The following is an 18593-nucleotide window of genomic DNA, read 5'->3' as shown; positions in this document are numbered from 1 at the left end:
TTATTTTGAGTGCTCAACTTGAGACTGCCCGGAAGGACCTGATTTCTCTGAAGGTGCTGAGTGCCCCCTTCCAAAAATGTGGTCCCTTGAAAAGCAAGGAACTCAGATTTGTGAGGATGCTGTAGGAATCTGGGTCTCCACCTCCATGCTGAAGTCAAGGACGAAGCCTTCTGTGGACAAAGAATGTTTGGGAGCGAAGTCCTTGCTGGAAACCCCGATGCTCAAAGTGGTCACTCCTGAGCGTGGTACAGCCCCCGTCCTATAATGCTTTGCACATCAAAACCAAAAATGGTCCATGCATTAACCTCCTTTTTTCAACCTGTTTACTGGACACCTATTAATAAGCCAGCATTTCCCTTCCGTGCCACTACAGAACAGCAAACAAAAGCAGCATTATTGTAAACTTCGAACTGTCTTTGGTTTTACTGTTGTGCATGCAAGTCATGCGAGGGCATTGTATGACCAGCAAAACTTTGCCCAGCTTCCCCATGGCTGCATCTTCAGGAAAGCAAACACGAGGTCTGGGCCACAGGGGTGAGTGGAGTGAGCTGGCTTTAGGGAAAGGTTTTACTGAGATGGAATCGTCCACATTGCTGCTGAACAGCCCCACTCCTCCTTGATGTTGTGAAGACAAATGTGTGCACAGCCTTGGGGCTGTTGTCTTCTGTTTTCAAAGACTGAAATGTTTATTATTATATATTCCATGTGTTGGAGCTTATTAACTTATTCATGTGATTTTTATCAGTTAGAAAGTTTTGACATGGAAAACAAATTAACAAATAGAGAAGAAAGTGATCACCCCTGTTTGTCCTCCAGTTAGGTGAGGCAGTTAGTTAAGGGAGAGCTATTTGAAGTATCCTTGCGGAACAAACTTCTTCCTTACCAGTCCCGAGGCCTGTTAAAATCAAGAACGTTGCTGCGAATGCCAGCCCTTAATGAACAAAAATAATATTATTAACTACAAGAGAAGAAATAACAATGCACACGTAAAAGGAGAGCAGCAGGTGGCTGGCGTGGATGGCAGAAGGCAGAATACTGTGCACTCAGGGCTGTCATGGTGCAGCTAACAAAACGCTTGAAAAATTCTTAGATAAAGTACAAGTGACCAGAAAGCTTTTGGGAAAAAGTAAAATAGAATAAATATTGATTATGGTGAAGTGTTCTGAAGTATTCGCCTGTCTGATTTAGAACAGCCAACAGATTGCTCCCTAGGACTGACTCCGTAAAACAATCAGTGTTTAAAATGTAATTATCAGAAAGCAAAATGACCTTAATCTGTACAGATGTGTTTCAAAACATCTATTTGCAGGAACAAGGATGTTTAATTTTTAGCTATCTTTCCATTTATAGATAATCTAGAATGATGTCCACCAGCTATAAGCTCCCATTGTGTTCAGTGAGTCTGCTTTATGTTTGCTTTTCCCAGTGAAAGGTAAAATTATATATATTGTTCTGATGTGCATCATTGCCACTGAAATGGTAACAGTGTGCTAAATATGGTATTACAACAACCCCTCCCATTATTTAATTAAAAAGAAATCTAATTGCGAGCATAAGAACAACAGCCTTTCCTTTCCAGTGTGTGTGGCCCCAAGCCAGCTGAAAACAGACGGGCTGATTTCGGAAGCTTATTTACTCAGAATTAAAGACAATATGAAACCCCAAATTTGTTCACAGTGCAGCAGTCCTGGCTGTTGCTGTTCCCAGCAGAAACCTCAGCCCATTATACTGCCAAGTCTGGAAAGCACTGAAGGAGTTTGCAAAATGGGGACAAAATTTCTAACTGCAAAACATAAAAGTTATATTAGAAATACACTGGTGAGGGGAGAAGACTCCCACTCCCCAGGAGTTCTCCCTGAGTACATTTGCCCTGTTAGCTCTCCAGTGTTGCTATTGACTCTATATATTCTTTTTTACTAGCTTTCACAGATAGTTCAGGGAAGGTGCGCTGGGTTTGAGTCCCGCCTTTGAGTTGACACATTGCTAAATGTGTTTGCTTTGGAGTTTTGCTTCCTTTTTGACTGCTGCTTTATTTATTTATTTTTTTTTCCAGAAACTGCAATACCCATCTGTGCAAAGGACATCAGTGATGATTTGATGAAACAGTTTGCTTTCCTTTCTGGTGTGTACGATGAACTTTTCCATGTTCTCTCTCTATGTGGTAATTAAATACTCCAGATGAACCGTTTGGCAAAATGATACTCCATACGGGATGTTATCCATCAAGTAGTCTCCATTGCCACTAGAAATGTTGTTAATAAAACATAGAGGTGGTTTGAAAGAGCATATTAAATTTCTCTCTCAAGACATGCTGTAAAATATTCTTACCTTCAAAACACTCAACGCATTAACAATCATTTTGCAATGAAATGTGTAAGTTCCAGAATAGCTTGTTTGGATTTTCCTTGGGACTTCTTTTCTTTCTCATGTAAAGTATGCTCAGTAAATAAAGGAAATACCTGCTACTTGGCAGTTTTGCTTCTGCCACCTGTGTATGTGTGTTGTGCTTGAAATCAGTGCCAGAATCTGACCTATTTTGGCTTTTCTGGTGGTGTAAAAAGCCTCTGTAAAAAGGACAGGCTAATGGGTATGGGGTGGTTTTTGACCTGAATTATGCACCTGGCTGTTGGTGCTGCCCTCCTAGAAAACACATCCAAGGAAGCATTCTTGTCTTCATTCCAGGTGGCCGAGGGAAGGATAAGGCTTGGATTATCACCTTCCCCGACAACTCTCGGTTCAACGATGTGCCCGAGGAGACTGTAACTAAAGTCTTAACGTACCTCACGTCAGTCCCAAGGTATGTGGCTCCCTTCCAGCTCTCACCTGTGATACGCAGTGTTGGTTTGACTAGGGTCGGGCATGGGATCTTCAGTGCAACACCACATGTGAGGGCAAGGGATGTCTTCAGCTCCCAGAGCAAGGGAAAAAACAAGCAATTAATTGCAAGTTCTTGAAGTGTCCAAGTGTGATATTTAATGTGTCGGTATCTGCAGAGTCAAAATGGACATCATCCCTATTACTTGTCAGCCTGCATGTATCATAAATTCAGTTTATTAAGTTTCTAATTAGCAGCAAGCTTTCCCTAAGCTTTGACATGTGTCATCACTTAAATACGCCAGGTCTCTGCAGAGTAATATTTTGACGTCTACAAATAGAGAGTCATTACTGTGGAAAAAGAGAAATGTAACCAGAGGAAGAGAATAATTACAGGAACAAAACCATTTGGGGTCCCAATTATACACGATCGCTCAGCAGCGTGCTGCAGCTCCATTATGCTCCTGTATCTCAGGGTTAAGCAGCTGGCAATCTGTCTGTACCACATGCAGGGCTGTGTACTTAGATTAATGGCCCTCCCATTTCTTGCTGCTGAGACTGGTGACTCAGTTACCTGGCATGTGTAATTTCATTGAATAATGCCTGTTTTGGCAAATTTATTCTTTCAGGGAGAGCAGGTTAACAGCAGCTAGATGGGAGCTTTTCATCAGCAGCTGCTTTGGAAGAAGCACTGTGTTTTGCCACCTCTGCAGGAATAAAAAGGGCCCCCAGTTCCTCCATCCTCTCTTTTGACCAACTGTGAAATTCTGTAGGCTCCTGGGTCAAGCTCGTGGATTGCATGCACGTGGTGGTGGGCACAGGCCAGAGGGGGCTCTCCCCTCCACACACTTTGGCAGCAGCTCACCTTCTTGCTGTGCAGGTTGCCCACATCCATGTGTGCGTGCTTCTCAGCTCTGCTTGGTTTCTTCAGGGCTTTTTATTCCATGTGACTGTAAACAGCCCAGCATTAGCATGATTAGCAGTCTTGCTGTCCCTGTAATAGGTCAAACTCAATCAAGAAACTAATGAGAGCTGCAAGCTTGCTGGTGATTCAAACATGCTCAGCATGTTATTTGCAAAACCACTTTAATCATGCTTCTGTGGTCTTCCTACCACCATAGCAGCCTGCTCCAATGCCCGACCGTCTGAACAATATGTGCATTTTAACACTTTGGAGTCTGAAAGACGGTGGTGTCAGGGAGCAAGGAGAAGCGTCACAGCAGTGATGTTGAAAGGGCTACAAGGCACGTGTCAGCTCTGCTACCCTGGGTATGTGTCCCTTGGCAGCATCACAGCATGGCACTGGGGCTCAGGTTTTGGGCCAGGAGTTGCCTAAAGAAGGGAGATACTTGATGTGCATGTCGGAGTCAGCTGTAGATGCACTGACACCTCCCTGCTGCATACCTATGGACAGGCATACGTTTATCAAAACCACACACACGCTGCCTTTCCTATACAATCAGTAGCAAGGACTGTGAGTTGTCCTGCTAAAACTGGTCTGAGGGAATCATATGGAATGCTAGGCCTATAGTGTTTTGGGGACCTGAATTTCACAAAGTACTTTTTTCCTGGAGACGACTGTAGGTAAAGCAGATGGCTGCTGTAAGCTATTCACTCAGCAAGGTGAGCACGTTAATGATAGAGCCAGGAGGAAGCAGAGTCTTGTAGTCAACCTAATTTTACTCTGGGATTCCTGAGAACCATACTGCAGGACGGGGTTGTGTGGAAGAGCTGCACAGAAAAATATGTAGGGTGTCCCCATATTCAGCGACCCGTGCACCCCAGTCAAAATGCTCGTGGTGGGCTGTGTGCCGCGGGGCTGCCCGCTGGCACTTGGGTGGGCTTTGTTGAATAGCACTGCAGGGTGGCATGCTGGAAGGAGAAGTGCAGGAGAGTGGCAGATCCTGATCTTTGCGGAAAGGAGACCCTGTCGGGGATCTCAACTCTGCAGTTTTTTAGGTATTTAGACAAACTTTGCCTATTTCACATCATCACATTGGAGCAAAGTGATTTACAGCCCTGGCTGGTGACACAAAGTAGTGAAACAGCGATAATTCAGAGTGCTGGGGAATACTCCGATCTCACCAGCAGCCTCTCGGCCCTGTGAAAAAGCTCACAACTGCAGAGTCAGGGATCCGATTTCAAGTCCTCCTGCAAAACATCACAAGTCTTTATTTTTAGTCTGGTGAGTCCTGCAACATGTACAAAATTAGGGGTAAGGAAAAAAGTGACAAGAAGCACCTGGAGAGAACTAAGTCTTGATCCAGTGATCTGTCTCCATCTTTCTGCTGCTGGGTGTAAACGAACTTGCCCCTTGCAAGCAATTGTGAGAACACATTGATTTATTTTTATTGCCAGTCTGAAAGGTACATTGCGGGACTGGAAATCTGATAAACCTACAAGGCCTAATTACAAGTAGTCACAGACTAGTTCCACTTCCCCCAACATAAATTAAAAATTTCCCATAGTAGATTTCAAGGGTTTTGTACAGCTTGGAACTTTCTTGTTTTGTGACTGTAATGGAACCAATAAAAGTAAATTTACTTGCTGAGAGGCTACTCTCTGAATGTAACCTTGTCCTGAGTAAATAACATACTTAGGCGTACTCTTACAAACTGACAATGCATTACGATCTGGCTGCTTTTTCTAAATTGCTTGGGTTCTGGGTTTTTCTTTGGGATTTATTATAATGACAGCAGTGCGTAAACGCTGTATTTTTCTCAATTGCAGCCTGTTGTGTAATATCATGGGGAGTTGGGAACTTAATTCTCCTTGGACAGAGACCTACCTTGTAAAGTTTTAGGGTATGTTGAAAAACCAACCAGTTTTATCCTCATTATCAAAATGATCCTCATATAAAAAGATCATTTTGACCCCCTCCCAGCACCACTGTTGTTAAACTCTTGGTGAGGGTTTGCTGGCAAGTCACAGAGCTGACATAAATGTGCAGAACCTTCTAATGCTGCCAAAACTATTTTGACTAAAAAAGGCTTTGGCTGAAAAGTTGTGCCCGATTCCAGATGACAATGTGTAAATTCACCTCAGACTTTATTATATTCAAAAATTTTGTGTATGACCCATGTGTAAAACAGATTTCATTTTCTTTGCTCTTTTCTGGTATGCCTCAATGACAATACATAAATAGGCATGAAACCTTTGCTCTTTGAGTATGGCATTGCAGATCCATAAGGTATATTTGTGGGACAGGTTGGGAGCTGGATGCCTCTTTGTATTTCAGCTAATTGCTATTGTGGGCCAAAAAGGATTTTTTCATTGTTGCTGTCAGCACCACGGCTAATTTTTTTCAAATGTATTTGTAAAAGGTGTGGCTAGAGTAGTAAGATGTGCACTGAATAAATACTCCTGCACTGGCTTTAAGTGTCTTTTCTCTGCATTGGAGTTGCCAAGTATTGTCTGCCATGTGATACTTGTGAGTAATCCCTCGTGTTTGCACTTGCCAAACTTCAGGGCTGCTGAAGCCAGTGTTTGTGGCAGGCTCCTTGCGTGGGGTCGTGCCCGGTGCCAGCAGCCAGCACAGCTCTTGAGAGGAGCACAGGTACCGGAGCTTCTCTGTGACACTGTGGTGCCCCAGTGGGGTGGCACGGGACACAGCTATCCTGTTCCAGCATCTGCCAAATAAATGTTGTAAATATGGCCTAAGCATCCTGTAAATACACTCCCATCAGAGGGCTTGGTTACAAGGTGGTGTACCTTTACCTGCGTACAACACAACTCCGGTTTGCAGCTCTGGCTGTCCTTTGTGTGTCTGCTGTTGGAGATGTAACCAGATAGCCTGATGAGGGCCTGTTTGAGTTAGAGGCAGGGTGTATTTGAGTTATTGACTCCCATGCATTAGGTAACCTGACAGGATGCAGATCCCCTGGGCTGCTTGCTTACTTGATTGGCAAGACTGGGGATTTCAAATCGACTTGGAGAATTTGGATGTCAAAAAGGGTGTTACGAAGCCTGCACTTGCAAAATGAACCAGTGCTCAGTGAGTGCCAGCGACACCCCAAAGGGCTGTTTGACCGTCAGCTCCCTGTCTCCATCCACCCTGGCACAGCCCTTCCCTGGGGCTGCTGTCGCCTGTGCCTCCTTGTGCCAAAACAAACCAGGGGGCTTCACTTGGTTGCTGTAACCCAGACAGGTGGGTAGCAAGCTCCCTCAGAGGGAAGAGCTCAGTGATGAGGGCAGGGATGTGTAACCTGAGCTGATCACCTGGCACTGTCTCTTGTGGCTCCCACCGGAGTGCCAATAGTGTTGTCCGTGTCAGAGGTGATGCTTAGCCCTGGGCTAACCATGAGATGGGCTTCCCAAATTTCTCACTGGAGTCTGGTCTAGGAAATATTTTTGAACGGATTTGACAACTGCAGAAATGTCAAAATGGGCTTTTTTTTTTTTTTTTTTGGCTATTTGGGGTGGGGGTGGAGGGGAGGAAGGGCAGGGAACAGAGTCACATTCCCTCAAAATGTTATCTGGCTGCTTGGTGTTTTCTCATTTCATAGTCAACATGAGCCTGACACCAAATTTATCCTAATCCTGGATAGAAGATTGGACACATGGACATCCGTCAAAATGACTCTCCAAAAAATAGCAGTAAGTCCTCTTTAATGATAGTTTCTTTTAGTGTACTAAGTCATCGTTCCCATTACATATCACTTACATATCACAGAAAACATCAGGAATCAGGAACAATGATTCTCATGCTTTGTCTCTAGGTAGTATTCTGCTTTATGGCCCTCAAATTAATTCAGTCGTGGCGCTGTGCCTCATTTGAATGCGTAAATGGGCTGTTTGAGCATTAACTGATTCATTTGCTTGTTTTTGTACTTCCTCTTAGCGGTCCAAATGTGCTTTGTGCCATTTTGATGGGTGGAGAATTTGGCTTCATATATGTCCTTTCTAGACACTGTTTATTAGTGTGACTATATTTTACCTAATTGTTGGTGGCTGAAAGTGTTAGATTCTTAAAACAGGCTTCACAATCATTTGTTTGTGGGCATGGGTGGAAAAAAAAATCTGTCTTGAAATGTATGTATGCATTCATATTTTTAAATATCTTTTACAAGCGTTTATGTACTATCCATCATTACAGTCTGAGCATAACTCAAAAGTAAGGTTTTTACAGCTCAACAATGCATTGTGTCTTCAGAAAATACAGCGTGGTATTACAGTAGTGTATGCATGTGTAGGAAAGTCACTGTTATGGGTGCACGAGTATATAGGAACTAACTGATAAATGCTTTTCCACCTGGACCATGCCATGTAGGTAAGTTGATGACAATTTTATGGGTGTATTGTTATTGTCTTTGTTTCTTCTTGTAACTATCAAACAGTTACATGCATTGATCCATCTGACAGAGAATTAAGTCAACAATGTGTACTGAGAAAGAGGGCTCTTACCTGATTCTGCTTAGATCTAGTAAAGTTAGATTTCCTCCTAATTTAAGAATTTGGTATTGGTCTGGCTGAACTTGGCATTAAAGATATTTGAGCTTTAATGACATTTTGCCATAGGCAGTGCTCACAGGCATCCAGTGGAAGGAAGGGAGGATTACCCATTGCCTTTTTGCAGGGTGCATAAAATACTGCTGTCAATATTTGGGGCACTGATTTTTTTCCCCTCAACTTCAAAGTGAATTTCAACGTATGGTAACCATTAGAGAAACAGCAGCAATTGAAAAGGAATTCTTTAAAGGGATCATCAAAATTCAGTTCTGCTGCCAGTGCTTGAACCAGTACTGGTACTAAGAGCTTCCTTTAAGGATGATGTAGGTGCTTTGCATAGTTTGGAAGTTTCAAATATGAAAAAATCCTGTCTGTCCTAATTTGTAGCTTCTACAGAAATGTTGTTCCTTCTGTGTTTAATAAGAAAATATAATAATTGTGTGACCTTTGAGCACACACCCTGTTTGTGTACCTGTGTCCACACAGGGAAGTGACTTTGTAGTATCAGGGCTGTCCGTGTAAATAATGTGGAGGAGCTCTGTACAAAGGGGAATGAGAAGCAGGAAATCTGTGCTTGCTAAATCTTAAGACTTGGGAATCTTGCCTTAAAACATAGAGGGTCCAGCCCTAGAAGGCTGTCCTTGTCTGCAGGAGGTCTTTGGCTAGACTTGCCTTTATAACACAAAAGTTTAGATCTTGATTTATTTCCAGTCATAAATCATAGCCCATCCTGCGATAGAAAAATATTTTTTTCCCTGATCTTTGTACAAATTTAGAATAGAGAAGTGCAAATATGCTGCATTTGGAATACAGTGCCCTATTTTTTCAGTGTAAGAAAATGCAATTGCAGCTCTGCAGTCATGCATCTGATCCAGATTTTTCTTTTTTTTTTTTTTTTTAGATCAGAACACAGATTTTTGTTTAACTCCTTGTGTATGTTGCTGTTCCCTCTCAGAGCTAGACTAACAACGTGGGCAAAACAGGCTCGTGCTTGTCCTGTTGGCTTTGGCAAACGAGACCCCGGTGCCAGGGTCAAGCCTTGGCTTTTGCCATGGGCTTTTCCTTCGCACGCAAAATACAGAACAACTTTTGCATGTACATTTCAGATCACAGTAGGGGGAAAAAAAACGGGGGGGAGGGAGAGAAAAAAAAAAGCGACTAGCTGTAGGCTCAGCGCTCAGGCTCAGCCCTGGCAGAAAGGAGCCGGCCCCGCAGAGCGGCTGATTTTGGGCATTCCACCTTAAACCGAAGCCGGCGCTGGGGAGCGGAGCGGCGCGGAGCGGGGCTGCCAGCCGGGGGCTGCGGGAGCGCCGGGAGGGAGCCTCCGCAGCTCTGCCCGGGGCATCCCGCCCGCTGCAGCCGCTGCTCCGCCGCGGGCCCGGGGCCATGGCCGAGGCGAGCCCCGCGCGGGGCGTGCGGAGGGCCCGCAGGACTGCGGTAAGGCTCCGCCCGGCGCTGCGCTGCGGCAAGGAAAAGAGGGGAGCCGGGGACGGCCCCGCCGCAGGGCGGCTGGCTGGGGAGAGGGGAGCCGCCGGGGGAGCCTCGGGCTCCGGGCTGGGTGCTCCGGGGTCCCGCAGGGCTGCCGCAGAGAGGGGTCTGCCCGCTCTGCAAAAGGAGCACTGCGCAGCCCGAGGCCCTGCTCGCACCGGCAGCTTTGGGGGTTAATTCTGCAGCCCGCTGCAATCAAGGCGGCTGAACGCGGTGGGGTTTTCCTTCTGGCTCTCCGGGAGGGTAGAGCTCGGATGAGGTGTACCTGGCGTTTTGTTGTGTTGGTGTTTCCCGCGAGGGGCAGGAGAAAGGCATGGACTTGAGCATCCCCGTAAGGACCACCGGCGTCAATTTCCGTTGCTTGGGACCGAACTTACAGATGCTACTTTTTTTCGTTAGGCCTATTGATTTCCAGCCTCACACGTAGCCCTGGGAACTGCAAAGAATATTCTCTGCAAAACAAATGCCTAAAATTAGGAAAAATCACATTGGCTATGTTGAGATGAGATATTCACCAAGGAGTTAACAACTGCGATGCTCTCAGGGTATGCCCTTTCTTGTGCTGCCTTAGCCCAGTTGTCTACCTTGATTGTAGCAGGGCTATCGGTGTGGTTGTAGTTGAGCATGCATTTAAACAAGTTGCTGAACTGGGGCCTTAAGGCACGCACATCTGCATCCTCAGGACAGGAGGAATTTTTCTGAACACGTTCTTTGGTCAGTGAATTAATAGCAGTGAAATGTTGCCAAGTGCCTGATTTAGTGGAATCGTGCCGATAGTTTTTTGTCTTCCCTAATATGCTGCAGAGGAATGCCAGAGGGCAAAAGGTTTAGAGGGTTCTTTTGGGTAGTTTATTATGCACGAGATTCTTTATAGCATTATAAAAAATAAGATGAAACAATGCAAGGTTAAGGACCCTTCTGTCTGCTTTCTGCAGTATGTTACGGGGAAAGTTTTTTTTTTCTTTTTTTTTTTTTCTTCCTCACGCCAGCATTAACTTTAGTACTATTAGAGCTCAGTTTGCAGGTAACTGCTCTAGACTTCATTCCTTAGATGAACTGGAATTGTAGTAGTGATTAAAAATATATAGTCCCTTCAGGAATGTTATCCAGGGCATTACTGGTCTATCTATCCATATTTTTAATTTTCATCCTTTATCTTAAGTCTGCAAGAAGGCACAGGACATGGGTTAATTGCTAGCTGTCTTTCAGCAAGATTATATTTTTGCTCATTTGTTTTTTCCATGCTGGAAATACATTAGGTATGATTTTCAAAGCTGTGTGTCTTGTTTTTTAGCTACTTATGAAATCAAGGTCAGGACTTAGAGGTATAAGATCAGCTAAAAATTCCCCGAGTGCTTTCTAAACTAAATGGAAATCAAGTAACCCGTCCTGGAAACGCAGCTACCTCTGAGGTAAAGCGTATCAAGCAGCAAAAGGGGTACAGCTGTGCATGCATGGGCCATAAAGTCATGTTGGAGCAGAATTTGCCCCTGTAGTGGAGATGACAGAAGGATGTGAGTGTCAGGCTATGGGCTCTTCTTGTATGTTGCACGCAGCATGCTGGCATCCTGCAGTCATGAAGCCAAAGGCGTCCAAAGGCACCTTTGCTCTCAGAAGGGTGTTTAATGCCCTATGCCTGTTGTACTATAGTTTTGGCAGGCCCATCTCTGCATGAAGTGCCAAGCAGTGCTGAAGGGGACTGGTCCTCCTAGGGGATAAGGAGATGAGGCCAAGGGAGGATGCATCTGTGGCTGGTTTTTCTTCTCAGAGAGATTCCTGACAGTTTTTTTTCAATAAGCTAGGAGCCTAAAGTTCAGAGACCTGAACACTCTTTTGTGTTCCTGAGCTAGAAACAGTGACTGTCCTCAGGCTCTGTGAGACTTCACACTTCACCACTGGAGTCACCTATGAGGGACTGATGACCATACAGAAAATTACATCCTCCAGACTCCTTTAAAGCACTGTAAGACCGCTGGCCTCACAAGGCTTTGGCTCAAATCAGTTTGGACAATTCATGTCAGGGCCTGTCATGGAACAGAAATGTCTGTTCTTTCAGGATTTGCAGCTCCTGGTGGCTCCTTGGTGATATCTTTGAAATCTTGTTGGTGGCTACTGCTGTTGAGGAATCTGGAGAGGAATACCCCTTGGGAAATCACCACGCTGTAAAATGCAGAAAATGGGGACTCGAGGGCAGAAGGGAAGGAATGCCACGATATCCTTGCACTTCTGCAGGGATGTTGTTGCCACAAACACAGGTTGACAAGCCTCTTCCTTGGGACTTCCTTGTGCCAGAGGGTGTGCTGGAGCGAGAAGAGTGTCAAGGACCAGCCAGACCAGCCACAGACCTGGACAGAGCCATAGCAGCATTTACTGGGTCCAGCGGGCAGCCGGCACAGTGGGGTGGGAGAGGCAGCCAGCTTCTCAGGGACACGCTGGAGGATAAGTGTTGAGCTTGCCAAAACTTTCCAGTGAAATATTCATGCTGTAAATTTTCAGTCCATTCAAAACATTTTCAAGGCTGTGCCATTTCTGGTGGTGCTTTCCTCAGTGAAGTTTTTCTGCATCCCATATAGAGATTTTTCTCAGTCTCAATGTGAGGAACCACTCCAGGTCCTTGGACATATCCAAGGGATATCCAGTACCCTGGGGATGATTTTCTCCCTAGTTATATGGGAAGGTTTAAAAATCCCAAACTGAGCAGGGTCTGAGAGGTGTGGCCCTCCTCAGACAGAGCTATGTCCTCCAGTGGGGCCTGTCTGTGGTGGTCTTGCAACAGAGCTGATCCTCCTTTCAGAGGTAAGGAAATAGTCACTGACGCAGGGAGCTGAACCTGCATCTCCTGCAGCCTCTCAGCCGCACTTTCTTAGACGAGACCTGTCTCCAAGCTGCAATGGCCAGACCACGTTGAGATCTCAGGCCATCTGCAGGCTTGACAGGGGTGAGCACAGGTTGCTTGGCTTTCCTGCACTGCAACCATCACTGCTCGGGGGGGCTGGCAGCCATTTCAGAAACGCTATGTGCTCGCCGAGTGCTGTGTGGCAGGGGTACAACACCCAGGGCCTGGAGCCAGCACAAACTTCTTGGGTATTTAATGCTTTACTCTTGGTTCTAATGCCAAGTCTTTGTCCCTGGCACAGTTCTCGTTGACTTCCAAAGGGTAATAATTTGGTGCTTCATTCACATTCATTCATTTATAGTTTTTCTGCTCCTACTCAAAATAGCTGCAGATCAATGTAATGAATCTAAGTGGCTTATTTGATCCTAAAAGTCACTGTTTCTAAGTAGAGTTGTGAGCAATCCACAACCTGACCTTTCCTACAAAAGAAAACGTAGTGAGTGAGTTATAGTGCAGTTCATGGATAGCAGATCTTAACTGTAAATCATGGCTTTTTTGAACACTCTAGTGCATGTTTATGGTAACAATCCTTGTTTTGAAGGCATAGATTAAGTGTCCTGCAGTGCGAAATACCTAAATATGTGCAGTACTCTTGCCTTTGGTGTAGGCACTGCTATCACGTCTGGTGTGTAGGGGCTTTGGGAGGGAGAAAGTGATGTACAACAGGGCCTTGCAGTTGGAGAGCAGGAGATGGGGAATTGCCTATATGGTCTTGCTCTTGGCATGCACACGTTGCACTTGTGCAGTGTGTGGGGGTGCTTACAGGGTGCCCTTGCATGAGATTTAGCTGTTTATCTGCTCAAGGAAAACTTTTCATATGAACATACAGGATGAGAACTCTGATATCATTTAGTGCCCAATGGATTACGTTTGCACCTTAATATGTGAGGATCTAACAGCTTTAGTGCTCTTAAGTTTGAATGAAAAAATAAATGAGGAGGAACATATTGAGAAATCTAACCTGGCCTGGCTAGATCTCAGAGAAAATTGTACATCTTAATTAACTCAGCTCTTCGCATCATGTGCTTATCCATTATTTAATGATATGACTCCTAGTTTCTTAAAAATTCTTTTTCATTCTCAAGCACCCTTTTCACAGATCTATTTAAAAAAGCACCTGCCAACCATATGCTTGAAAATGTTGCTAGCAACATAGACAGGAAATTCCGAAATCTTACCACAAATGAAATGGTGTCCGATAATGAGCAGGGACAAGCAGAGTATGCTTGGTGCAGCTATGGGGTGATTATTGAGGTTGGAAATAAATTTTGCATTCCCAATTTGTCTGTCATTTCCCTTGAAATTTCAGACCTCTGTTCTCTTCTAAGTCATAATTTCACTCCCTAAGTTACAGTGCTCACTGCAATATGTAGTTTTGGAGTGTATTATCTGCAGCCCTTCAAGGTGCGTGGCCGATCAACTGCTTGTTCCAAAGGGAAGTGGGACTGCATAGTCCTGCAATGAAATCCTGTGTCTCTAAACCACTTACAGTCTCTCTCTCTCACTTGGAAAATACATAGCTGTGAGCCTGCAGAAGAATTGCTGACATGCAGTGGGATTGCAGCCCAGCAGGCAAGCTCTTGAGCTGGCCCAACATCAGTAGATGTCATGTTACACCTGCCTTAGGAAACACATAGTCCAACCTAGCATAGACAAGAATCAGAAAAGGCTGTCAGGGGCAAACAGAAAGAAGAATCCTAAGTTGTGAATAATTTCTCATCTTTTAAAGGTGTTCAAAAGCAGTTGTTGGATGTGCTGAATGCCCAGGTTGAATGTCATCTCTGTTTTCTTGCAGGCGTCGTTCCCAGGGAACCTGCACTTAGTGATGGTTCTTCGTCCCACGGGGTTTTTCCAGCGCACCTTCACTGACATTGGATTTCGGTTTAGTCAGGAGGATTTTCTGCTCAAGTTACCGGTATGAGTGCGCAGAGGCATTTTGCCTGTGTGTGATTGGTGGCTGCCTTTGCGCCTTGGGCCAGCTCTGCAGGCACTGACTTGAAGAGTAACTGGAGCATCTCTGCCAGTAGTGCCTACTACTACCAAATCTCTCCTGTAGTATTTTTGTGTTTACTTGTGCTCGGTTTGTTCACTGCAGAGCATGTCAGTGGTAGTAGTAGGTGGTGGGCTTACCAGCCCATCCTCACCCCTCAAAGAGGGTGCATGCCTCCATAAAAGATAAAGCCATGCTCAGGATTTTTTTTGTTGTCTGAAACGTCAAGACACACATCCAGAGAAACTTTTGCTATGAATTCCACCCGTAACCATCATTTTCATCTCAGTGTAAACACCATACCAACTTTGTGTTGCTATTTGTTTCTAAAATAGCAACTGAAATGGTTTCATGTTCTGAAGTCAAAGTTTCCAAGACTTCTAAAGCCACCTTGATTAATAGACATAGTAAGAATAACTAAGGGAAGAAAAGTACTTTTATGGAATGTAAGGCTAACACAATTACAAACCCAAAAAGCAAACAAATACTTTCCTTTAGGAAATAATACAATTTTTACAAACTGTATTTTTCACTCTAGAGTGATTGTCACTTCCACAGTTTTGAAAATTCATGACTTATCACAAGAAAGATCAAGACACACAGAAACTCGTATTAAAAACTGTGTTTTTAGGTGAAGTTGGCCAGTGCTTTGTGATGTAGTAAAATTTGTGTATTTTTCCAGATTACTGGTTATCTCTTGAAAAACCTGTATTTCTTCTGCTTTCAGCTCTGATGGGCAGTTAGGTACTGCAGCATCTCACTGTACTTTTCATTTAAGGAAGAAAGCACCTGGGAGATCAGGGTTTGCTTACAAAAATGGTCACGCATGTAAAATAAAAGCTGTGTTAAGCCATAAGCATAAGAAGAAAGCCATGCTGTAGAACAATATATAGAGCAAACCCAATTTGTAGATACATAAAATATTTCTAAGCTTGCTTTGTATATTGCCTAGGTGGAAGTGATCAGCCAACTCATGATGTTGCTTTGTTTGTAGGTGGTTATGCTGAGCTCAGTTAGTGATCTGCTGACGTACATTGATGAACAGCAGCTGACCCCAGAGTTCGGAGGCACCCTGGAATACTGCCACAGCGAGTGGGTCATCTTCAGGACTGTACGTACTGGGGCTCAGCACTGGGCGCTTGGGCATTGGGGATCCACTGATCCTTCTGAACATGCTAAACATTTCCTATAAGGCAATGAACATTGCATAGCTAAAAGTAACCCCCTGGAGCAATTATGTTTCCTTGATAAGATTTACAGAGGTGTCAGGCGGAGTTAAGAGCCTTAATGGATTTATAGGGGAGTTGGATGGTGAACTCCCCTAGGCTCCTTTTGAAGCGGCTACTGAAAGATGTCATCTTAAATCTTTATTAACTTTCCCTTAATGGCAGATACAAAATAGGCTTTTTTTATAATGGTTGCTTCATGTGATTAATACCACAGATGTGTTTGGGATCTAGGGCAGTAAGAATGCTGTCTGCATACTGAATTCAGACACCCCTCTCCCTCTTTTTTTCCTTTGCAAGAATTTTCCTTTAATGTTGCCAGGATGTTTGTGGAATTGGTCATTTAATTCCCTGAGCTGCATCTTGCCATGCATTTCTGTCCTTCCTCTACGTTCTTAGTTTTTACTGTGAGTTTGTCTATCAGATTAATGGCGGGTTGAGTTCCCAGTTACCTTTACTGGTAATAAAATAGCAATGAAGATAACTACTAGACTAATCCTTGTGCCCCTTGTCCTGCAGCAACAGGATGTACATCTCAGTATGAAGACAAAAGCCCAAGACGTTATTGCTGGAATGGTTCAAGTTATTGCTTCTGCCATTAACTTTTTGCCAATTTGCACTGACGCATTGCCACTTTCATGATTTTTTAAGATTTTTGGCTCTTAGTTTTGTTCTTTTGCACAATGTGTTACAGTGACAATGACATAGCTCTCACACTTTGAGACAGAAGTGACAAAATGAATGACAAAAATGCTAGGGTTAATCTAAGAAAAAGATGAGCTTCTAGAACATATCTGTGTGTGTTAAGATAAGTGTCCATATTAAAAACATCTTCTAAAATGTCCTTATAAGGTGCTCATAAAACATTTCCTGAAATTTCCAAGGGAAATACATGCTGTTTAAATGGAATACAAATGCAGTCACTTATGTTTCAGTATATTATCCTGTTCCTAAAAGTAGAGACAAAGCTGTTTGTGTGTTCCTGATGGACAGGGTTTCAAGTCCGGGGTGACCATTTGTTTTTGTAGCCGTGCCACTTGTCATGTAGCATGGCTGTGGAAGGTGGGTATCACACAGCACGCGCCAGGCATGCCACAAAGCGGTAATTTTTTGCCAGCTGAGCAGGAGATGGGCAGCTCCTCACTGATGTAACCGTCTGGGAGCAGCTGAGGCAGCGAGAGGTTTCACCCTCTCCTTTTAGTGTAACCAGTGGGAAGATCAGAGCAAAGAACGGGACTGGGAGCGCCCCACCTCACCCTGCAGCGTGGGATCTGGCTGGCGTGCACAGCTCCCAGCAGCACTCATTTCCATCCCAATGTCAGTGTCTGCAGTTTGTCTCCAGTGCACGGCTTAGCTCCCTGCCGCTGGGGCTGCAGCTCACCAGGAGCTGGGGGTGCACAGTGCCAAATGGGGACGGGTCTCACCAGGGGGCCAGGGCAGCTCTGCCATCCTAACAGCACGTAGCTGTGGCAAGTCTGTGCCCATGCCTGAGGGAAAGCTGGGGTTAGTTGTTTGGACAGATGTCCCTTGTCTTCTTGGTGAAGCTGTGGATGAGGTGGCTATGATGTAACCTGCTATTTTGGCTTGCAGATCTGAAAACATCCATCAGCAGGAAGCCAAAGGCATCCCTTAAGTCCTTCTGTCTGGAGGTGGTTCCAGGTGTGGGTTAACCAGAGGAGAATGATGGTAGAAAAGGAATATTTAAGACAGATCCTATGGTGGCTTCTGCCACAAACCTCTAAAGCATGGTAGGAAAAATCTCACAGTGCAGAAGAACAGGCAGCAGAAAAAGCATGGGATATTTGTCCCCAATATTAATTTAAGTCCCCGCTGTGGATTCAGACTGTGTTAAAAGCCATCTGGCCGTGTGTTGGTGGCCACTAGCTAGCACACCATGGCACAGAACAGATGCATCAGCGGTGGACTTCCCACCCACCTCTTCAAGAGCAGGCTGCTAGACACACCGGCAGCCTTGGCTCTTAGTGCACTCTTAGCGAGCTGTAGGAATATCCCAAATGCCAAGCTGATTGCAGTTATTGTCTCCCACCAGGCAATAGAGAGCTTTGCACTAACTGTGAAGGAAATTGCGCAGATGTTACAATCTTTTGGCACGGAGCTGGCAGAGACCGAACTACCAGACGACATGTATTCAATTGAACGCATCCTGGCCCTGCGCACTGAGAAGTACTACCAGCTCAAGGTATGTCTCATCACAAGCTCAGCCGCTGTTTGCATAGCACGAGGGAATTTCTGGGGTTGGACTGCCTCTGTGTTTGATGCCCGCTCCTCCATCCCTCCCAAGCATGTGTATGTGTTGACAGACAAAATAAAGCAGCATGACTGTCTGTATATTATACATGCATTTGTCATGCATTCAAGTAAATTATCATCCAGAAAGCAGACGCCTCCTTACTTGATACAGAAAACGATGTCTAAAATGTGCTGCTCCTCTGGGGTTTGCTTGCCCCTCTGGCAGCAAGGCAGCTGGGAGGCTTCATTGCTTGCCCCAGCTGGGGTTCCCTCCGCTTCATTCCCACTGCTGAATAAAGTTTCAAGCAGAGACCATGAGCAGGTCTAGAGGGATGATTTGTCCCCAGCTCCCTCCACCTTCACGCAGGGCTGCACACTTACTGTGTGTTGCTTCCCCAGGGGGACTTAAGGAAACTGAGAGCATGCAAGGTGAAGATTTCTTGTGAGTGTACAGTACAGAGCGCTCCTGACCTGACCCCTG

General features: G+C 44.9%; 1 protein-coding gene across 4 annotated transcripts in view; it reads left to right on the top strand.

Moving 5' to 3' along the window:
- Nucleotides 1-18593, top strand: part of MCF2 (MCF.2 cell line derived transforming sequence) — a 57574-nt gene that overhangs the window by 9254 nt on the left and 29727 nt on the right. For 2 of the 4 annotated variants that reach the window (XM_068696652.1, XM_068696651.1), the window contains 6 exons: nt 2054-2122; nt 2683-2797; nt 7320-7410; nt 14442-14561; nt 15631-15747; nt 17913-18062. In XM_068696652.1, coding sequence (XP_068552753.1) covers nt 2054-2122; nt 2683-2797; nt 7320-7410; nt 14442-14561; nt 15631-15747; nt 17913-18062 — 662 coding nt within the window. Of the gene's footprint in view, nt 1-2053; nt 2123-2682; nt 2798-7319; nt 7411-9507; nt 9700-14441; nt 14562-15630; nt 15748-17912; nt 18063-18593 lie in introns of those variants that run through there. The other 2 variants (XM_068696654.1, XM_068696653.1) reach the window with 2 other exon arrangements.

This window comes from Anas acuta, chromosome 13 (assembly GCF_963932015.1).
Source record: "Anas acuta chromosome 13, bAnaAcu1.1, whole genome shotgun sequence".
Classification (NCBI taxonomy): domain Eukaryota; kingdom Metazoa; phylum Chordata; class Aves; order Anseriformes; family Anatidae; genus Anas; species Anas acuta.
The sequence above is the reverse complement of the archived record's forward strand: the minus strand, read 5'-3'. Positions and strand labels throughout refer to the sequence as shown.